Source organism: Cervus canadensis, chromosome 8 (assembly GCF_019320065.1).
Source record: "Cervus canadensis isolate Bull #8, Minnesota chromosome 8, ASM1932006v1, whole genome shotgun sequence".
Taxonomy (NCBI): domain Eukaryota; kingdom Metazoa; phylum Chordata; class Mammalia; order Artiodactyla; family Cervidae; genus Cervus; species Cervus canadensis.
Window position 1 is genome coordinate 58,785,018 of NC_057393.1, and position 18,203 is coordinate 58,803,220.

At 51.7% G+C, this 18,203-nt stretch overlaps 1 protein-coding gene across 1 annotated transcript; it reads right to left on the bottom strand.

The window, feature by feature from the left end:
* Positions 1-810: 810 nt before the first annotated feature.
* On the bottom strand, positions 811-7,864 carry PPIF (peptidylprolyl isomerase F). The gene is made up of 6 exons (XM_043476704.1): positions 7,546-7,864; positions 6,266-6,296; positions 5,746-5,834; positions 3,913-4,009; positions 3,304-3,379; positions 811-1,711 (listed from the first exon to the last, which is right to left on the bottom strand). The coding sequence occupies exons 1-6, from the start codon at positions 7,738-7,740 to the stop codon at positions 1,576-1,578; spliced, it is 624 nt and encodes a 207-aa protein (XP_043332639.1). The 5' UTR covers positions 7,741-7,864; the 3' UTR covers positions 811-1,575.
* Between the last annotated feature and the right edge of the window lie 10,339 nt (positions 7,865-18,203).

Consider the following 18,203-nt stretch of genomic DNA (forward strand, 5'->3'; position numbering starts at 1 on the left):
CAGGCTCCTCTGTCCATGCGATTATCCTGGCAAGAATACTGGAATGGGTTGCCCGTTTTCTTCTCCAGAGGATCTTCCCGGCCCAGGAATTGAACCCAAGTCTCCTGCATTGCCAGGCAGATTAGCCGCTGAGCCACTATAGAAAGTCCAGCCATGGTGAGCTGAGAATGACTACAAGGATCTGGGACCACACACCATCACACTTGGGGAACTCCAAGGTGAGGCAATGCTAATCATTTTGTGATTCTATTATTCAGACTGTCTTCCCCTGGCTGTTTAAGGAAGTTCTTACTCTCCTCCCACCCCTCAATCTGCCCTCCCTATGAATTTAGGAATACCTGTAATTTAACTCCAAATTTAAATGGCACAGAGGGAAGTAAAGTCCGTATCTAGTCCGACATAATCACAGCTCCTTCTTTTCTAAGACCCAGACACACCAGAAATGCTGCCCTTGTCCCTCCAGACCACATGCCAAGGCCCGTGTTGTGTACTTGACACAGATCACGTCCAACCTTCACAACCCTGTGAGCTGGGCACTGTTATCCCATTACTCTGCTGAGCAAAACTGAGGCTCAGTCACCCAGAGGCACGTCAGGGCTCTCGGGTGGGCTGTGGATGCTGAGAGAGTTTGTCTGAGCCTGTTTCCTCTTCTCTTGAACAGCATGACAAGAATACCCTCAGAGGTAGCTGGTGGACTGCAAGTCCATGTAAAGGCCCTCCTCAGAACACAGAGTAACAGCAGTTAACAATAAACGCTGGCTCCAAACACTTGTGTTATAGACAGTGCTCGCTCAAGGCAAGGACACCAGGTTTTTATAGAAAATAGGATTTATTTTCACATTTAAGGTGAACATAAAGAAATTTTCCAAAAGTATATTGTGTACATAGTCAATAGATTAGTTTATTAAACACACAGAAAAAACAAATCAAAGCCCACCAGGAAAATACACTTTGACTTCCTTCCAGAGCACATAGCACTTAGAGGTTATTTCTATTTTCAACTTGGGAATTCACATTGACAAGGCACAGCTTGCAGTGGGTCTGTCCCCCGGTTCAGCTGCTTCCACCCCCACGGGCTCTCTCCAATACAAGAGCAGCAAACCAACGGGATTCACAGTGGCTGGGATTAAAGGCCTCGGCTGTGGGACCATCACAAAGGCCTGGATGTGCTCCAAAGGCCGAGCTCTGTAGGTCTGTGGCCTGTGCCACCAACTCAGGTCACACCACAGCCTGGAGTAGTTAGTGTCACAGCTTCAGCTCCAGGGAGTCTTGTGAAACTATTCCGATCAGAAAGACAATATTAAACAGATATGACAGCCCTTTATAGCAACTGGTTTTCCCCTGTGGCCAAAGAAGAGGCAGAAACCGCCTTCAAAGCTAACCCATCATGTGTGCCCGAGGCACGGGTGAACTTGAGCCAGGCGGTCACAGGCGATGCCTACGAGGAGCGGTGACCCTGTGTCTACAATGGGAGTCCAGAAACGGGGTGCTGGGGAAGGGAGGGCGCTGGGGAAGCTGCCCGGTGGGTCCTGTGGGGTCTGACATTCCTGAGAGGCCTCCTGGAAGCATACAGGGTCAGCTCAACTGGCCGCAGTCTGTGATGACGATCTTCTTGGATGTCTTCCCACTCTTGGAGCCAAAAGATTCTATTTTCTTCACGACGTCCATGCCCTCTTTCACATGGCCAAACACAACATGTCTGCCATCCAGCCTGGGAGGAGAGGTGAGCCAGGTAAGCAGAAACGAGAGTGCTGCAATGTCACCCGGGGTTACGGTCCAGCGGTCATGGAACTGTTTACCGAAAACAGCAGTTCTGAAAGGAACTCAGACCGAAAAGCAGGCCCAACCTCTCACAGGTCCCGTGTGGAGCCTTGCTGAGTCCCCCAGCACACACCAGAGGATGGCTCCCTCCCAGGCTGTGTTCTGCCTCACCTGCTGTGTGACCTCAGCCCGGGCCACTCAACCTGAATCCTGGGAACCTCACCTACAAAGAGTGAATTATTCTCATCCTGCACAGGGAGATGATGGGATATTGAACTACTCTGAAGAAATAAGTCTGTGTAAATGGAATCATTTTTTTTTAAGTTGTTGTTTTTTTTTTTTTGATGTGGGCCATTTTTTAAGTCTTTATTGAATTTGTTACAATATTGTTTCTGGGGTTTATTTACATTTTGGGTTTTTGGGTTTTTTTTTTTTTTTGATACGAGGCATGTTGGATATGCGCTCCCTGACTAGGGATCAAACCTGTACCCCCTGCATCAGAAGGTGGACTCAACCACTGGAGCACCAGGGAAGGCCCTTATGGAAGCGTCTTAACAGTCAGGAACTCTGAGGTGAGAGCCAAGATGAACCTACACAAGTCCCAAACAGCTCTCTCAGTCTGAGAGAGTCCCAAACAGCTCTCTCAGTATGAGAGAGTCCCAAACAGCTCTCTCAGTATGAGAGAGTCCCAAGAATCTAAAAGGCAGCTCAGTTCAGGGCCACCAACCAAGACTGGTTACACTTTGGGATCCACCAGGGGTTTCACAGACGGAGGGCAGGCAGGGCCAGCAACAACCTGCCCACTCCGACATCTGTGTCCCTTCTGACTCAGAGGCTACAGACCACTAGTATCCACCACCACCTGGGTCTCCCTAAAGTCCTTGGAAATGGGCTTTATTAAGTCTTAGCTCCAGGCCAGCTGTTGTCCCCTCACCCTGCTGAGATGCCTCAGGGTGAGGACACAGGGGACTCTGGGCAGAGAAAACTGATTAGATAGTGGGAAAACTGACCCAGGAAGACATCCCTAAAATACAAGGGCAATGGAAAAGAGGGTTCCAGGGGGGCTGGTGGCTGCCACAGGCTGGTACTAATGCCTGATGAGAAATCCAGTGTGATATCCAAATGCTTTCTACTGCAGCACTTTCCAAGGTGCAGCCCAAGATCAAATAAGCTGGGAAATGGCAGGTTAAATCAAGTGAGCAGGCTTCTGCCACAGGCCATCCTGAGGCCTGGTAAGTTCTGCAGCATTTCCCCAATGTATTTGGTAAAAGAATTCTTTCCTGTGTGTACGTGTGTGTGTGTACATGTGCATGCTCAGAACACTGAGAAATTCCAGCAACAATGGGAAGCCTGATAAAAGACAGAGTTGCAAAATAACCCAAATTCTTCCTCAATCCTTTCGGGGACTTTCTCCTCTTACACACTCAGCCGGCTGAGGGCAACTGCCCCAGAGCAGAGAATTTGGCCTCAAACTACCCTCCCTTTCCAGCTCAAGGTCAGCCCTGCTTCCCAGAGGGCCTGGACCAGCAGCCAGCCACTCACCAGTCTGTCTTTGTGGTACAAATGAAGAACTGGGAGCCGTTGGTGTTGGGGCCCGCGTTGGCCATGGACAGGACACCTGCAAAAACAAGCAGGATGACCAGGCTGCCCCAGGAGGCATCTCACCTGGGAGTTGTTCAAGAATGGATGACGTAAGCCACAGGAAGGATGCTTGAGGCTGAAGATACTTGGGGTTTAGAAGAGGAGAGCCAAGCCCAGAGCACAGTCACCCAGGGCCTGTCTGCCTTGACAACACAAGAGGGAAGGGCCTCCTGGAAGCTCTCAGTGGTAGAGCAGGGGCAGAACCTCCAGCTCTGAACTCTAGCTTTTCCCACATCGCACCTTGGGTCCTAAAGGTAACACAATGCTAGGGCTTTGCTTAACGGCTCTCTCCCGCAGGTTGTCAAAGAAAGGTTTGTTTTTGAAACTGAGAGCTCAGGATGAAAAAGCCTCTGGGACAATCCAACAAGCTCACCCATCACACTTAAGGAAGGAAGGTGCGTCCCTAGATATGGAGCCATTAGGCTGCAGTCTCCAGGCCTGCTGGGGTGGCAGCGGCAGGCTCACAGCTCAGGGTACACTGCCCAGGTAGGGACTGGCAACCTTACTCACCCGGCCCCTCATGCTTCAGTTTGAAGTTCTCATCAGGAAAGCGGCTTCCATAGATGGACTTTCCCCCCGTGCCGTTGTGGTTGGTGAAGTCACCGGCCTGTGAACACGGAGCGCTGGCTGAGTGTCGCCACCAGAGCTGGCAGAGGGGTGCTGCTCCCATGCTGGGACATAGCCCCCAGCCCACCCAGGGCCCACCCTGGGAGCCCTCAGGCAAAGGGGTCAGAAAACACCCAATGATAGCAGGGCTAATATAATGCTAAGGAGCATAAACAATAACAAAATAAAGGTTTAATACTTTCTGCCCCAATAACTACCCTGGTTCCCGAATGATTCATTTTTGTCTGAGTGAGATTTTAAATGATCCTTAAAAATTCTTGGCCATTTCGAGCTGCTTCTTAAGTGACCTAGAATTTTCTACCCACAACTCTTGGAGGGTAAACAAGGAAGAAGCCAGGAGTCCCTGCTCCCCAGTGTGGTCTGTGGGGAGCGGCAGCAGCTGGCAGAGCCAGGTCCCTCCGCTGAGCCCCCTTTCCTGTCCCAGCATCTCCCCTTCACCCAGCCCAGGACAAAGTCCACCCAGGGCTGGCGGTCTTCCTCACGGTTTGCCCAAGGCTTCCACAAGGAGCCGCAGACAGAAGAGCCCAGGGTCTGCCAGCCCCAGCCCCCAGCCACCATCATATTGCTGTTTTCCTGAGATGACCTCCTCAGGTGAGAGGGGTGACCTGACCAGCCCTGCTGAAGCATCCACAAATGCCAATAAGGTGTCCCCAGAGAGGTAATGGGCCTCCCGGTGCCACCATCCCATGCTTCCAAGAGCCCGCCAGCTTTGCAGTCCCTGCCCTTGCCTGCTGTGGTGAGAGGAAGACCCTAGCCCGGCTCGGACATCCGCTTCGGCTCCTGCTCAGTCTACAGCCTCAGGCAGAGCTGGGGGCCTCTGCAGCTGAGAGCCATGGGCTGTGGCCAGGCCTGTCCCACAGCAACAACCCCCGCCAATCGCTGCATTCCTCACGTTCAACACGTCAGCAGGCCCAGCCCCAACCCATGCCACTCACCATAATGTGATGACAGCCACCAGGTCAGGATAGGGGGAGCTTGGGGGCAGAAATCCAGGCTGGAGAGGACTTCAAAGAGGTCATGACAGCCATGCTCCTGCCTCTAGGCCTGCTGGCCTCAGACATGAGCCCCTGTCTTAGCAGGGTCTGACCTAACACAGGACAACCCTTAGCATGGCTCAGGCCCTGGCACCGGCAGAAATTCTTGCCTGCCACACCTACCCACAAAACTTCTAACATAGCAAAGCTAATGCTTCTGAAAAGAGGCCGAACACATGACTAAAGAGCAAACGCATTTAACCGAGAAAGATGCCCTACGCTGGAGAGAGGCTCCAAGTCCGGACCTGTGTGTTCTTGTCTGTGCCTGGCCTCCCTCCTCCTCCCCTTCCTCCTTATCTCTTATGCCGAGTGCTCGGTGGGACACACTGGGGGCTGTGCGCAGAGACTGAATACGCTGTTACTCCAAAGCCTCCAGCATATCCACACCCCAATGCCATTCTCCCTCCGCTGCTCCACTCTCCTGGCCCTGCCAGGCAGGGCTGTCCTGCCGCTTGTCCTGTTGCTTAGCTCCTGGGACAGGGAAGGCAATATGGCCACCAGGACAAGCTCCAGACTCTCAGAAGGAGAGGACAGGCTGAGCAAATGACTGTGGTTGCCCTCTATCCAGTACTTTCCAGGCACGACCACACTGGCTAATCCCCGTGACATTCTCCAAGGTGGCCCCATCACTATGCCACTTACAGAAGAAGAAGAAGTCGAGGCAGCAAGAGACCCACCATACCTGGCACATGAAGGATGGAATCACTCTGTGGAAGGTAGACCCTTTGTATCCAAAGCCCTTCTCCCCGGTGCACAGGGCTCTGAAGTTCTCTGGTGGGGTGAAGGAAAAAAGCAGGTCAGCAGGGCCAGGCCTCAGTGCAGGGGCCACAGCTGGTTCCAGCCAGCGCCCTCTCTACCCACCCACCCCCCAGGACATGGAAAGACCCCTGCCCCGGGGTCTCTGCTGACTGTGTGACCTGGGACAAGTCATCCTATGCCCTGACCTCAGCATCTGAGCACTGTGGCAGGAGTAGCACTGGGTCAGTGGGGCAGGGAGTCCAAGTAAGTCCACCCTCCACCAGGAGGCTCAGAGAGGGTCAGAGGCTGCACCAAGGTCCCCAGCAGCTGAGCCACATGTAGTGGTGTACTCCCATCTGGCCATAGGTCTCCTGCCCTGACTCCTCTCAACACCCCTCCCACCTCACCAGGCGCCTCTCTCTTCCATGTGGCCCAGACTCAGAAGGCCCCGGTCCCCGTCTCACCTGCTGTCTTTGGGACGACATCGGCCTTCAGCTGCGGGAAAGGAGAGGGAAGACAGGTTCAGTCCAGAGGCAGGTGAAGGAAGGACCCAACCCCCTACACGGCCCAGGAGCCAGGGAAAGCACCATTCCCGTCATTCACAATCCTCCGTGGGAGGCCACCTAAGCAATCATTTCTGCCAGCTGCTTCCTGAACTGCAGGTTGGGAGGGGCAGCCTCGATTTCTCAATCTGTCAGAAGAGATGACAACACCACCCTGGCCTTCTTCTGGGGGCAGAACTGGCAGAGCTGCTTCAGCTGGGCCCAAAGCATCAGAGACCCAGGACCTGGAGAGGGTGGCCTCTGGGGGGAGCCAGTCCAAGCTCCCCAGTGGGCAGGTGGGAAACTGAGGCTCAGAGAGAGGCAGGAGGGTGGGGGAAAGAGAAGGCTGGAGCCCCATCCAAGCCTGCCTCTTGCCTCCCAGTTGCAAGAGCCACCCTGGTGCGGAACTTATAAAATAAACCGGTGCTCTCCGTTTTCCAAAAGAGGAAACGAGGTTTAACTGAGACCCCTTTGTTCAAAATGGACTTGAAGGCTACACCCAAGCTTCCCCTCTGTTACTTTCTGGACTATGTAGGTTTCTTGCTTTGTTTTTCAAAAAGGCCCAAAGAGCTGGGGCAGGCACCGAGTGTCTCCTTGGGAGAGTGGCTGGGGTTAGAGTTGGGACGAAGAGCTCTGAGCACAGTGCCCTGACCCCAAAAGGTCTATGCCAGGTCTGTCTGGTGGCTGGAACCTGCGGCCAGGCTGGCCCGAACTGCTGGGAGAGGAGGCGGCCCCAAACCACCTAGCTGTCCTGACTGCCCGATAGCGGGGGGCGGGGCTGGGGCCGGCTCCGCCTTCTGCAAGGGCCACCACGTGAGCTCCCCGCCGGCCCGCCGCCCCGACCCCCGAGCCCCCTGACACCCACCTCGAAGCTCGGGCCTAGGCGCCCACCCGGTGAAGTCTCGGAGCCCCTCCGCGGCCGGCCAGCGGGTCGGACCCTCCTAGCCTACGATCTGACCTTGAGCTTTCTCCTCCACACGCGCCTTCCCTCCCGCTCCCACTAGTCCAAAGATCCGAAGGGGAGGGCTGGAGAGACCAATCCGATGCCCCTTCTTAAGAGATGGGGAAACTGAGGCCCAGAGCCCGGGGGGCAGGAAGCAAGGTCACCCAGCGAGCCAGGCACAGCGCCGGCCTGGGGTCCAAGGCTCTTCCGGGACCGTCCCCCAGGCCCAGTCCAGCGCGGTCCGGTCCGGTGGTCTCACCTCCAGCACCACGCGGCCGAGCGGCTGCCCGTCAGCGCCCACGTCCAGGTACACTAGCGGGTTCCCGGAGGAAGAGGACGGGCCGCGGGAGCCGCTGCTGCTGCTGCAAGCGCGGACCGCGGGGAGGCGCAGGTGCGCTGAGCGCGGGCCCGAGAGCAGGCCGAGCAGGCGGGGGCCGCAGCGGAGCGCCAGCATCTTGGGCGCGCGGGTCCGAGCTAGAGATCTACCGGCGAACGGAGAGGACGGAAGGGAGGGTCGCTAGTGCCCAGTGGGCAGAGTCAGCAGCTGCCGCGCACCGCAGCCTTTATTGGCCCAGTAGGCCTCGCGGCCCCGCCTCCATCCCGCCTCCTCCAACCTGTTCGCGGGCTCCCCCTGCTGGTCCCAGCTGGCAGCGCACCCCGGCTGGTGGGGCGGTGGGGCGTGAAGTCTTCTGAACACACCCCAACCGTGGCTGGAGATCTGAGGGACAGATGCAACTTCGCCAAGGAAGGCTGGTTCTATTTTGCGAGGGTCCCAATAGATGAAAAGAAGGGGTAAATGCTAAAACGTGGTTAACTCCAAAATAGGAGCCTCCATGTGTTTTTCTTTGAATATAGCAGAAGTCTGCCTTGGAGGCTTTTGCATACACTGTCCCTTGCCCCACAGGCCCTGCAAATGGACAGACAGACCAAGAGAGACTGTGGCAACTGAGAGTTAGTCAAAGAAAGCTGGAGACGAGAGGCGGGATTAGAATGAGAGGTGACAGGAGGAGACAGGCAGACACCTCCCATTGTGAATACAGGCCTCCTTGTCCAAGCCTGGGCTTGTCTCCAGATGCTTCTAGAAACCAGTCCCTCTTCCATACTCAGCCTGGGCCTGTCATGCTCTCACCAGACCCCCAGCCCTCCACCAGGACTGGGTCTGACTCCCCCTCCCTTACCCCACAGACTGATAGTCCTGAATGCCAGCAAGCAGGACAGATGGCTGCTAGCTCCCCTCCTGCCCCCACTCACCCCAAAACTGCACCTGCAGGTACCATAGCACAGGGGCCAGTCCAAGCAAAAGCAAGAAGGCAAGACAGGACGAGAAGGGGAACTGAGAGCGAGGAACCACAGTGAGGGGGAATCTACACCACATGCTGAGGTGGGCTTCACAGCAGCCTACGGGCATGGGAGGCCCACAGGAAATGAATGGTGGCTTGAGAGAGCATCTGGCAGGGGGCTTGAGAGAGCATCTGAGCCAACACCTGCAATTCTCCAGATGTATGACTGAGGCTTGGAGAGAGGAGGCGAACCCTGACGCCCCCCGCCAGCCAGTGCCAGCCCTCCCAGACCGCTCTGCAGACTAGGTGTGATTCTAATCTCTCCCCTGCTTGTTTTCCAGGTCTGTTCCAAGAATAAAAGGAACAAGAGTACGGGTTTCAGTCAGCTATTAAATGCTGTGCCATGAGCATCAGTGAGGGACAGAGCATAGATGGTCTTTGCTCAGACTGTGGTGGGCCTCAGCTGCAGGGGCTCAGGGGTCTGAGTGGCCAGAGAAGAGGGTGGGATTTGGGCCTTGAAGTCAGATGAGCTTAAACTCTAGGCTGACCTGCTTCAGGCCATGAATTGACTCCTGGGAAGAGGTCAGGCAGCAAAATGCTGACCTGAGGCAATTCATGAGGGCAGAGCAGAGGGTCCTAGCTGCATGGGAATGCTGGCTTGGCCCTTTTCTGGAAGTCCACAGTCCTCTTCTCTATTTCTGGCCCAGGAGGAGCCTGGTCACTCAGTGATACTCCAGCTGCATCCTGGAGCCCTGATGCTCCCCAGGTCCCAGTCCAGGACAGGGCCTCACTCTGTCCTGAGGAATAGCTTCTCCTTTTTTGTGATTGTACTTTGAAGTAGAACAGGCTTGCTTAGGAAGCTGGCTTGCTCCCTGCCCTATGTGGGCCCTCAGCACATCTCCCACATCCTTCCCTTTATCAGTGCATACTGCAGATTCGAAAGAAGAAGAGAAGAATCACCTTACATGTCAGTTCCAGGCCCTGGGCTCATGTAACTCTCAGCTAACCAAGTGTGTTCTCAGTGCCCTATTGTCTCTCAGGCCGGCTCCTGGAGGGACTCTGTCACAATGGAGTATGAGAGACCAGCACCAGGGAAGAGCTGCCTTCATTTGTGTAACAGCTTTACTTTCCAAAGCCCTTGCCTGGCCCTCAGTGCAGCCTGAGAAGCAGTTCCGTTGCACAGACAGGGAAGCAAGGCCCTAACTGTTAGGTGGGGAGTTACCCAAGTATAGAGCTGGAAGGAGTCTGACTCCAAAATCAGGGTTTTCATTTGTCGTGATTATCAAGGAGCTGGTAGTTGGGACAGAGTGGGGAGGGCAAGAGAGACCAGCCTTGGACAGATGACACAGCAAGAGAGAAACTAAGGAGTTAGCCAGGGGGCTGTGGAGCTCAGGGGACAAGGAAGATGGTTTCTGTCTGGGGGGGTCAGTCTGGAGACAACTGCATTTGAGGGACAGAGACAAAAAGATGCAGAGAGGAGATTCCAGAGGGGGAGTGAGCCAAGGCCAGCCCAGAACTGGGAGAGGTCAGGAAAGGCTCCAGTATTAACCATGAGTTGAAAGCCTGGCAGGGGATGAGGCATGACGGTCACAGAGAATCCTGAAGGCCAGGCTGAGGTCTCACATTGTTGAATAGTACTGGGAAACCATGGATGGTGCAATACTTCATCCCCACTGTGTTACACCTTCTATCTTCTTTGGAAAATCAAATGTCATCACTGCCTCTTGCCTGAGCCAGAGAAAATTCCACCTGCTCCACAGGCTCAGCTGTGAAATCATTTCTTCCTGTGCTGACCTCAGTTGGCATCAGGAGCAGGGAATGTCCCTGGACTGAGCCATGGACTGAAACATGCCCAGTCCCCACCCAGGTGAGATGGGGCAGGTGTCACCACTCACCTGGCTCTAAGGCTATTTATAGACTCTGTGTCATCCTCAGAAACAGCAGTTTCTCTCTGCTCAGCCCAAGTGGCTTTTTATCCAGGGTGTTAATGGTTTTCATCACTCAGGGATCCTGTAAAGCCATCTTTAGGCCTCACAGAGCTAAAGAACAGTCAGATCATGCTGACATCTGGGGTTGCAAGCTCAGATACCTGTTGGGGCCAGGCAGTGACACCTCAGGGTGAAGCATGCTGGGCAAGGCTACAGGGAGAAAGTGGAGGAGGCACAGTGTCCAAACAGCACAGTTAAAGGGCAGTTCCTGCCCCAGCCGGTCAATTGTTGTATGTATACAATGGGTCCAGTGTAGTCAGATCTCATTTTTCAATAAAAACTGAAAACTTTGGGTTTTGTGGAAATATCCCAACTCTTAAATATTGGCAACTCATTTTAAAATAAAATTAAACCCTGATTAAGCCCTAAACAACATATTTACACCTTAGCTGGGACCTCTAACCCAGTTGTTTGCAAGCTCTGACCTCTACTGTGTAGGTAAGAGACCTGAAGTTCAGAGAGGGACAGGAACTTGCCTCTGGTCACACAGCCTCGAAGTACTGGGACTGTGGTCAAACCCCTCTCTTTACACTTAGCTGGGCTCTTTCAGCAAGATTCACTCAGCAGACACGTTTTCAGGGCTCCTACTAAATGCGGGGTCTGAGCTTTGCCCTCAAGATTCAGAATAGCTCCTGTTTCTTCTAGGGGGTCTGTGGGGTTACTAATGTCTGCGTCACAGAATTGTTCATATTAGGGAGCTGGTGAAGGGCCTTGAACATGAGGGCCTCTGTGAATGAATGAATGAATGAATGAATGAATGAATGAATGCACGCTGCCTAGCCTAGGCCAGCTGAGGACTCAGTCAAGATGGGAAGGATGACTTCAAGTGAATGATATTGTGCCCTATGTACATGTACCCTAAGGTGCACTCCTGTGAGTGGATTTTCTTATGGGTGGAGTTTAAAAACATATATATTTATTATTTTTATTTGTTTTTGCTGGGCCTTAGTTGGAGTATGTGGGATCTAGTTCTTCAACCAGGGATCAAACCCGGGCCCCTACATTGGGAGTGTGGAGTCTTAGCCACTGGACCACCACGGAAGTCCCTGATAGATGGATTTTTTTATGGGTAGATTTTTACCACTGCTGACCCAAGACTCCCTTTAATAATATAATAATGCCATCGTCACACCAACTGGTGTGTAATATTTGGAGGCTTTCTTAAGTATATTCAAAGGACCGTGTGTCTTTTGATCCACAACACAACTTGTGAGGTCAACGGGGCTGGAATGTTATCTCATCTGGTAGAGGAGGAAACCGGAGCTGTAAGTAGCAAAGTGGCAGACAGCCTAAGGCTACACCGAGGAGCCAGCCCTTGAGGCAGGGTCACTGAGTTTGGGCTCTTTTCACTCTATAAAAGTTATGTGGCTAAGACTCCATGCTTCCAACACAGGAGGCCTGGGTTCAATCCCTGGTCAGGGAACGAGATCTCACATGCTGCAGGTAAGACCAGTGCGGCCAAGTAAATAAACAAATACAAAGTTATGATGGCATCTTTCCCTGATCCCACCTCCAGTGAGTCAGGCGGTCTCTAAGATGGTCCCCGGTGATGCCCCAGTAGTCACAGCCTGGCGTTGCCCCCATCTTGGATGTGGGCTGGACATCACAACTTCCTCCTAGTGAAGAGAAGGCGGCAAAAGTGATGGGGTGCCTCTTCCAAGATTAGGTGACAAGGAGACTGTGCTTTCCACCTTGGGCTCACTCTCTCCATCTCTCCTCAGCAGCTGCCCTGTTAAACACTCAGGCCCCAGTGATGAGGAAGGCCCCAGTGATGAGGAAGCCAAACTGGCTAGCCACTACAGGAGAGACTTGGACATGCGTCTTCTGCAGGCAGCCAGCAGCCATGGAGCCAGCTTGGAAGTGAATCCTTGGGGTGACTGCCGCCCAGCTGGCACCTTGACTACCACCTCCTGAGAGACCTTGAGCCAGGAGACCCAGCTAAACCATGCCGGGACATCTGACCCACAGGAACACTGAGACAATAGATGCTTGTTGCTTTAAGCCCCTCAGTGTTGGTTCACGTATCATGCAGCACAGATAACTAATAGATAGATAGTACCCGTAGCCAGGGCCCTTTAAAACCCAGCTCCTATCCCGTCGCTCCACACATACCTCCACGCTGACCTGCCATCTCAGCAGGCTTATGTCTTCAGCCACTCTTGGCAGAGACCTCAGACCTCAGGGCCCGGCTGGCGACAGCTGGCCCTGAAAGATGGCCTGATGGAGCTTGGTGACGATGTGGGCTGGGCTGCTATTGTCTCCTTCCTCTGAAGGAGAATACGTGGAGCCTGAGAGAGAGGGGAAGGTGGGAGGAAGCACTTGGCTAGAGGGCCTGAGCTAGGGGTTAGCCATGGCGTTCCAGTGGCCTCAGGGAAAGGACAGTACTTCTTAATAACTGGGTGCTGGGCTTTGCACTAAGCACTTTCTAGACATCACCCCATCCTCAGGAGGAACCTGCTAACCAGGGGATTAATTCTGTTTACAGATGAAGGAATGGGTGTCCAGAGAGGGTAAACGATTTCTCCAAGGTCCCTCCAGTGTCAAGCGGAGACTGGAATTCTTCCCCATTCCCCTTGGCTATGCGTCTTCCTTCAGGAGCTGGTGGGTTCCAAGTGGCACCTCTTAGGTGGATCATACCAGATGTCATCCCCTCCATGCAGCCTTTCTTCTGGCTAACCTGACACCGTGCTTGGTGGTTTTGATCTGCAATCCCATCTATCCTTGTGATAGCTCCGCAGGGGAGAGGCTCCTGTCCGCACATGGTGAGGACAGCTCCCAGCCACTTACCCAAGGCCACACAGATACCAGGTGACTGAGCAGGATTTGCCCAGGTCTGGCTGACTCCAAAGCTTGCATTGTCCCCCTCTGGCTGGATCTTCTTGCCCTAGAGAATCTACTGTTGGTTTTCAGCCCTGCTGGAGATGGCATCCACTTGCACAGGTGAGCGATGTATAAACACACAATATACAGTTATTCACACAGAATCAACAGGAAAAGGAGCCCTCAGTAAGACTCAAGAGCTTCCTGCTTCCCAAGCAAGCTCAGGTCAGCCATCGTGCACACCCACTCCCACCAGTGTTGACCAGCCCTGGTTGGTATCGTTATCCTAAGGACAGGGCCTCATTGTCACATTTCCTGAAAGTGGTACTTGAGCCTCTGCCAAGACTAAGGGGCTGCTTGGGCCGACCTCATCTGAGCTCTGGGCTCTGCCCTGTGGCTGCCAGGAGGCAAAGAGCCTGAAATTCTGCATCCCCATTCCCTCTTTTGGTTTGTTTGTTTCTCCTGTTGACCCATATGATTATTGAATCTATTGGCTTCACCTTCAGTCTCTACTTACTAACATTTATATCTCTTCCTCTTCCAGTTGAATAAATTCCCTCCAAATCAATATTTCCTACCCTCTACATAATCAAGATTGCCCACCACTGATGGCAAGTGTTGTTTTTTCTTCCAGTTAAAATAAGCACTATAGTCTTAGATGCTTGATAACAGTAAGAATAGTTATCATTTACTGCATGCTCAGTATAATTGCACATGCTAAGAATTTACATTCTTTCTTCCTATTTTGGCTGCACCACGTGGCTTGTGGGATCTTAGTTCCTTGACCAGGGATTGAACCTGGGCCTTTGACAGGGTGAGCATGGAGTCCTAACGACTGGACTGCCAAGGAATGCCCTATATTACTTCTTAATCCTCCACGGCCCTTAAGAACAGGTACTAGTGTTAACTGATCTTTATAAAACAGTTATAAAGGGCTCCTCTTTGGAGGTCTCCAAAACTAACAGAGGTTATATAAGCTGTCCGACATTACAGGGTCTTCCTTGCATTAAGTGGCTAAGCCTGTATTTGACCTGACTTGGCCTAATCCCAGAATTACTCTCCATTGTCCCTGAATTTTAGTATAAAAGGTCAGCAGATACCAGTCAGACTGGAAGAGGCCTCAACTTATATAACAAAGATTTCAGATATTAGATGAGCTTGGAAAATTGATTGACTCTTAGGCTGTGTTCCTAAGACTGCATGTCAATATCACAGGGCTGTCCCTGGCCTAGGTTCAATCCCTGGTTGGGGAACTAAGATCCCACAAGTCATGTGGCATGGTCAAAAAAAAAAAAAGTACAAGAGCAATTCAACACTTTATTATAAAACAGGTTTACTGTTAGATGATTTTCCTCAACTGTAGTCCAATGTAAGTGATCTGCTTATGTTTAAGGTAGGCTAGGTTAAGCTATGATGCTTGGTGGGTTATGTGTATTAAATGCATTTTTGACTTATGATTTTCAATTTAAGATGTGTTTATGGGGATGTAGCCTTATTACAAGCTGAGTCTGACCCTCTGAAGGTTGTTGTGAGGTCTGATGAGATGCTGCAGGTCAAGCCCTTGGCACTGTGCCTGGCACAAAGAGAGGGTGGAAATGACTTTCTTTTCAGCCCGGATCTACCTGTCAATCATCCCAGCCATAGAGCCCACAAGGGGCTGTCTGTCAGGGGGTATCTGTCACCCCTAAGCTCTGAGCAAACAATGAACAGAAGGGCCACCCTTGGGCTCTCTCTGCCTATTGAGGGATCAGAGAGACTGGTCCAGTCACCCCTGAGCCAGACCTGGCAGAGTCACCATGAGGGTTGGGCTCAGCAGAGAGGTGGGGAGGGGGAGAGAGGTGTGTGTCTGGGGAGGGTCCTGTGGCAAGGCTGGCGGTTGCTCACCCTCCCATCCTCAATTCCTGTTTCAGTTTCATCAGGCACTGTGGCTGGACTGTTACTTACTGCCCGGTCCTTCCCTAGCCCCACAGGCCACTCTCTAGGATGCCTTGTTTGTTGAGGCCCCCCTGTCCCGCGTGGCGCCAGCCTGGTCTGCTCAGCTGTTCCTCTCCCCAGGGCTGTCCCCACAAGCCATCTCCTTCGACAAAGGGCCAGTGTCATTGGGAGGGCAGGTGCTATGCAGTCAGGATGGCAGCCAGGCCTGCAGGGGTTCTGGGCGGTCAGATCACAGAGGAGTGACCAGGGCCGGGCTGGTTGGGGCCAAGGCCAACAGGCTCTTCTTTGTTTTTGTTGGTTTTGAGCCACTTCCCCAGAAAGAGGTCGGGGAGGGGGGGCAGTCAGATGTTTGGCCGGGGGAGATGAGATATAGTTGCCACGTTAGTAGCTAGAGGTTAGATGAAGGCCCCCCAGGAGGGGTGCAGTTTCTCCACCCTCCTCACTACTGGCCCAAGGCCCCAGCGCAACTTGAGACCAGCAGCAGAGAGCTGGAATCCACTCCTTTCAGCCAGGAAGGAGACCACCCTTCTACATGTCAGATTGTACCCCCAGTCCCAGTCCCCGTTTCCTTCTTGGTCAGTTCCATCAGATGGCTGAACTCCCGCTTGTCCACTGCCTACCTCTCTGCTGCCAGGTTGGGCCACCTGCTGGTCCCACAGGGCCAGCCTTCAAATATTCATGCTGGCTAGTCAGCCCTGGTGAAGGTGTCTCCTTCTGACCACCCCCGCCCCCCAACAGGGGGACACGTCTCTGAGTACAAGCTGGTCACAAGCAGGATTTAAGCCCACGGTGGGCCAGGGCCGTTGACCATCTCAGGCCTTATCGATAAAGGCCAAGTACCTAAAATGTGAGAGGTGAGAATCACCTTTGCTATTTGTAGCTCATATTTGTAGGAACAGGACTATGTACAGATATTAGAAGAGGTTAGATATTAGAAGAAGTCACAGAACAAAGACAAATAAATGGGAATTTCAGAGAGGAATGAATGAAAGCTACAGATTTGAGGACAGTAGGAGGATAAATAGAAACCTGTCAAGGACTTCATGTAGGTTGTATTTTTCCTACCAGATCATAAGCTCCTTGGGGGTCCTGTTCATCTCTAACTCCATCACCATCCCATCCTGTAACTATGTGTAATCACTCAGCTCATGGTGATGGCAATAAATATGGGCAAGATCAATGGGTGGATAGATGGATGGATAGGGGAGTGAGTGGGTGGGTGGATGGATAGGTGGGTGGACAAACTTATAAACAGTTGACTTCACAGACAGGGTTGGGTGAGTAATAACTGTCTGAATCCTGCCCTGGGAGGAGGCCAGAATGGAAGTTGCGTGACCCTTGCCAGCACAAAGCCTGGGCTTCTCAGTGATTTCTTAGAGGATGTAAAAAGCACTAAACATAAGAGAGAAGATAGATAGCTTAGACTTCACTAATATTAGTAACTTCTGTTCAACAAAAGACATCATTAAGAAAATGCAATAAAGAAGTGAAGCCATATCTATATGAGATGATGGACATTCACTAAACTTACTATGGTCATCATCTCATGATGTAGGTAAGTCACATCATTATGCCATACACTTGAACTTACACAGTGCTCTATGTCTCTTACACCTCAATAAAACTGGAAGAAAAAAACAAAAAACGGAATTCAAAAAGAGGTAAAGAAGTGAAGCCATGAACTGGGAGAAGATATTCACAATGCATACATCTCACAGAAGTTCATATCCAGTAACATTAGGAACTCCTATAAATCAATGCAAAAAGGCAAACAGGCCAATAAACAGTGGTCAAAAGACTTGAATAGGTATTTCACACAAAAAAAGCGTTTCCACATAACCCATAAGCATATGAAAAGCTTATCATAAGTTATTATCATAAGTCATTAAGGGAAAGCAAATGTTTTAACCAGTCCATCATAAAGGAAATCAGTCCTGAATATTCATTAGAAGGACTGATGCTGAAGCTGAAACTCCAATACTTTGGCCACCTGATGTGAAGAACTGGCTCATTTGAAAAGATCCTGATGCTGGGAATGATTGAAGGCAGGAGGAGAAGGGGACAACAGAGGATGAGATGGTTGGATGGCATCACTGACTCAATGGACATGAGTTTGAGCAAGCTCTGGGAGTTGGTGATGGACAGGGAAACCTGGCATGCTGCATGCAGTCCACCGGGTTGCAGAGAGTCAGACACGACTGAGCAACTAAACTGAACTGAACTGAAATGTTTTAAAGCCCTAGTGAGATAGCATTATATAACCATTTGGATGGCTAGAATTAAAATGGTGGGGATGTGGCGTAGCTGGAACTTTCATGCACTGTTAGTGGGAATATAAATGGGTACAATCATTTCAGGAAACTGTTTGACAGTTATCTACTAAAGTTAAAAATATGCTAACCTATGGCTCAAGAGAAATTCCACTTCTAGGCATATATTCAAGAGAAATGAGAATGTCCATCTGTACAAATACTTTATTTGAACATTCATAAGAGCCCCAAACTCGGAACAACCCCAACGCTCATTAACAGTGAAATAGATACCCACATTGTGGTACATCCATAACAATGGAGTACCACCCAGCAATAAAAAAGAGCCAACCACTGATACATACCGCTTCATGGGTGAATCTCACAGACATATTGAGCAAAAAAGAGAAAAAAAAGCCAGAGTGTCTACTGGATGATTCCATCTTTAGGAAGCACAAGAGAAGATTAAACTCGTCTAAAGTCAGAGAAATCAGCAGTTGCTTTTGGGGTCAGGTGAGTGGGAAGGTGGTACAAGGAGCCTTCTGGAATTCTGGAAATGTTCTATATCTTGATCTGGGTGGTGGCTATATGTGTGCAATTCATCGAACTGATAACATATGCAGTCATTATATTATTATGGTATAC

What these genes read in the sequence shown, in the direction of transcription:
- PPIF (XM_043476704.1), bottom strand. Translation starts at nt 7,740, where the DNA reads ATGCTGGCGCTCCGCTGCGGCCCCCGCCTGCTCGGCCTGCTCTCGGGC. An exon ending in TTCCATCCTTCATGTGCCAG is followed by an intron (nt 4,010 to 5,745) that starts GTATGGTGGGTC and finishes CCGTGTTCACAG; the next exon opens with GCCGGTGACTTCACCAACCA. An exon ending in ACTGAAGCATGAGGGGCCGG is followed by an intron (nt 3,380 to 3,912) that starts GTGAGTAAGGTT and finishes TTGTTTTTGCAG; the next exon opens with GTGTCCTGTCCATGGCCAAC.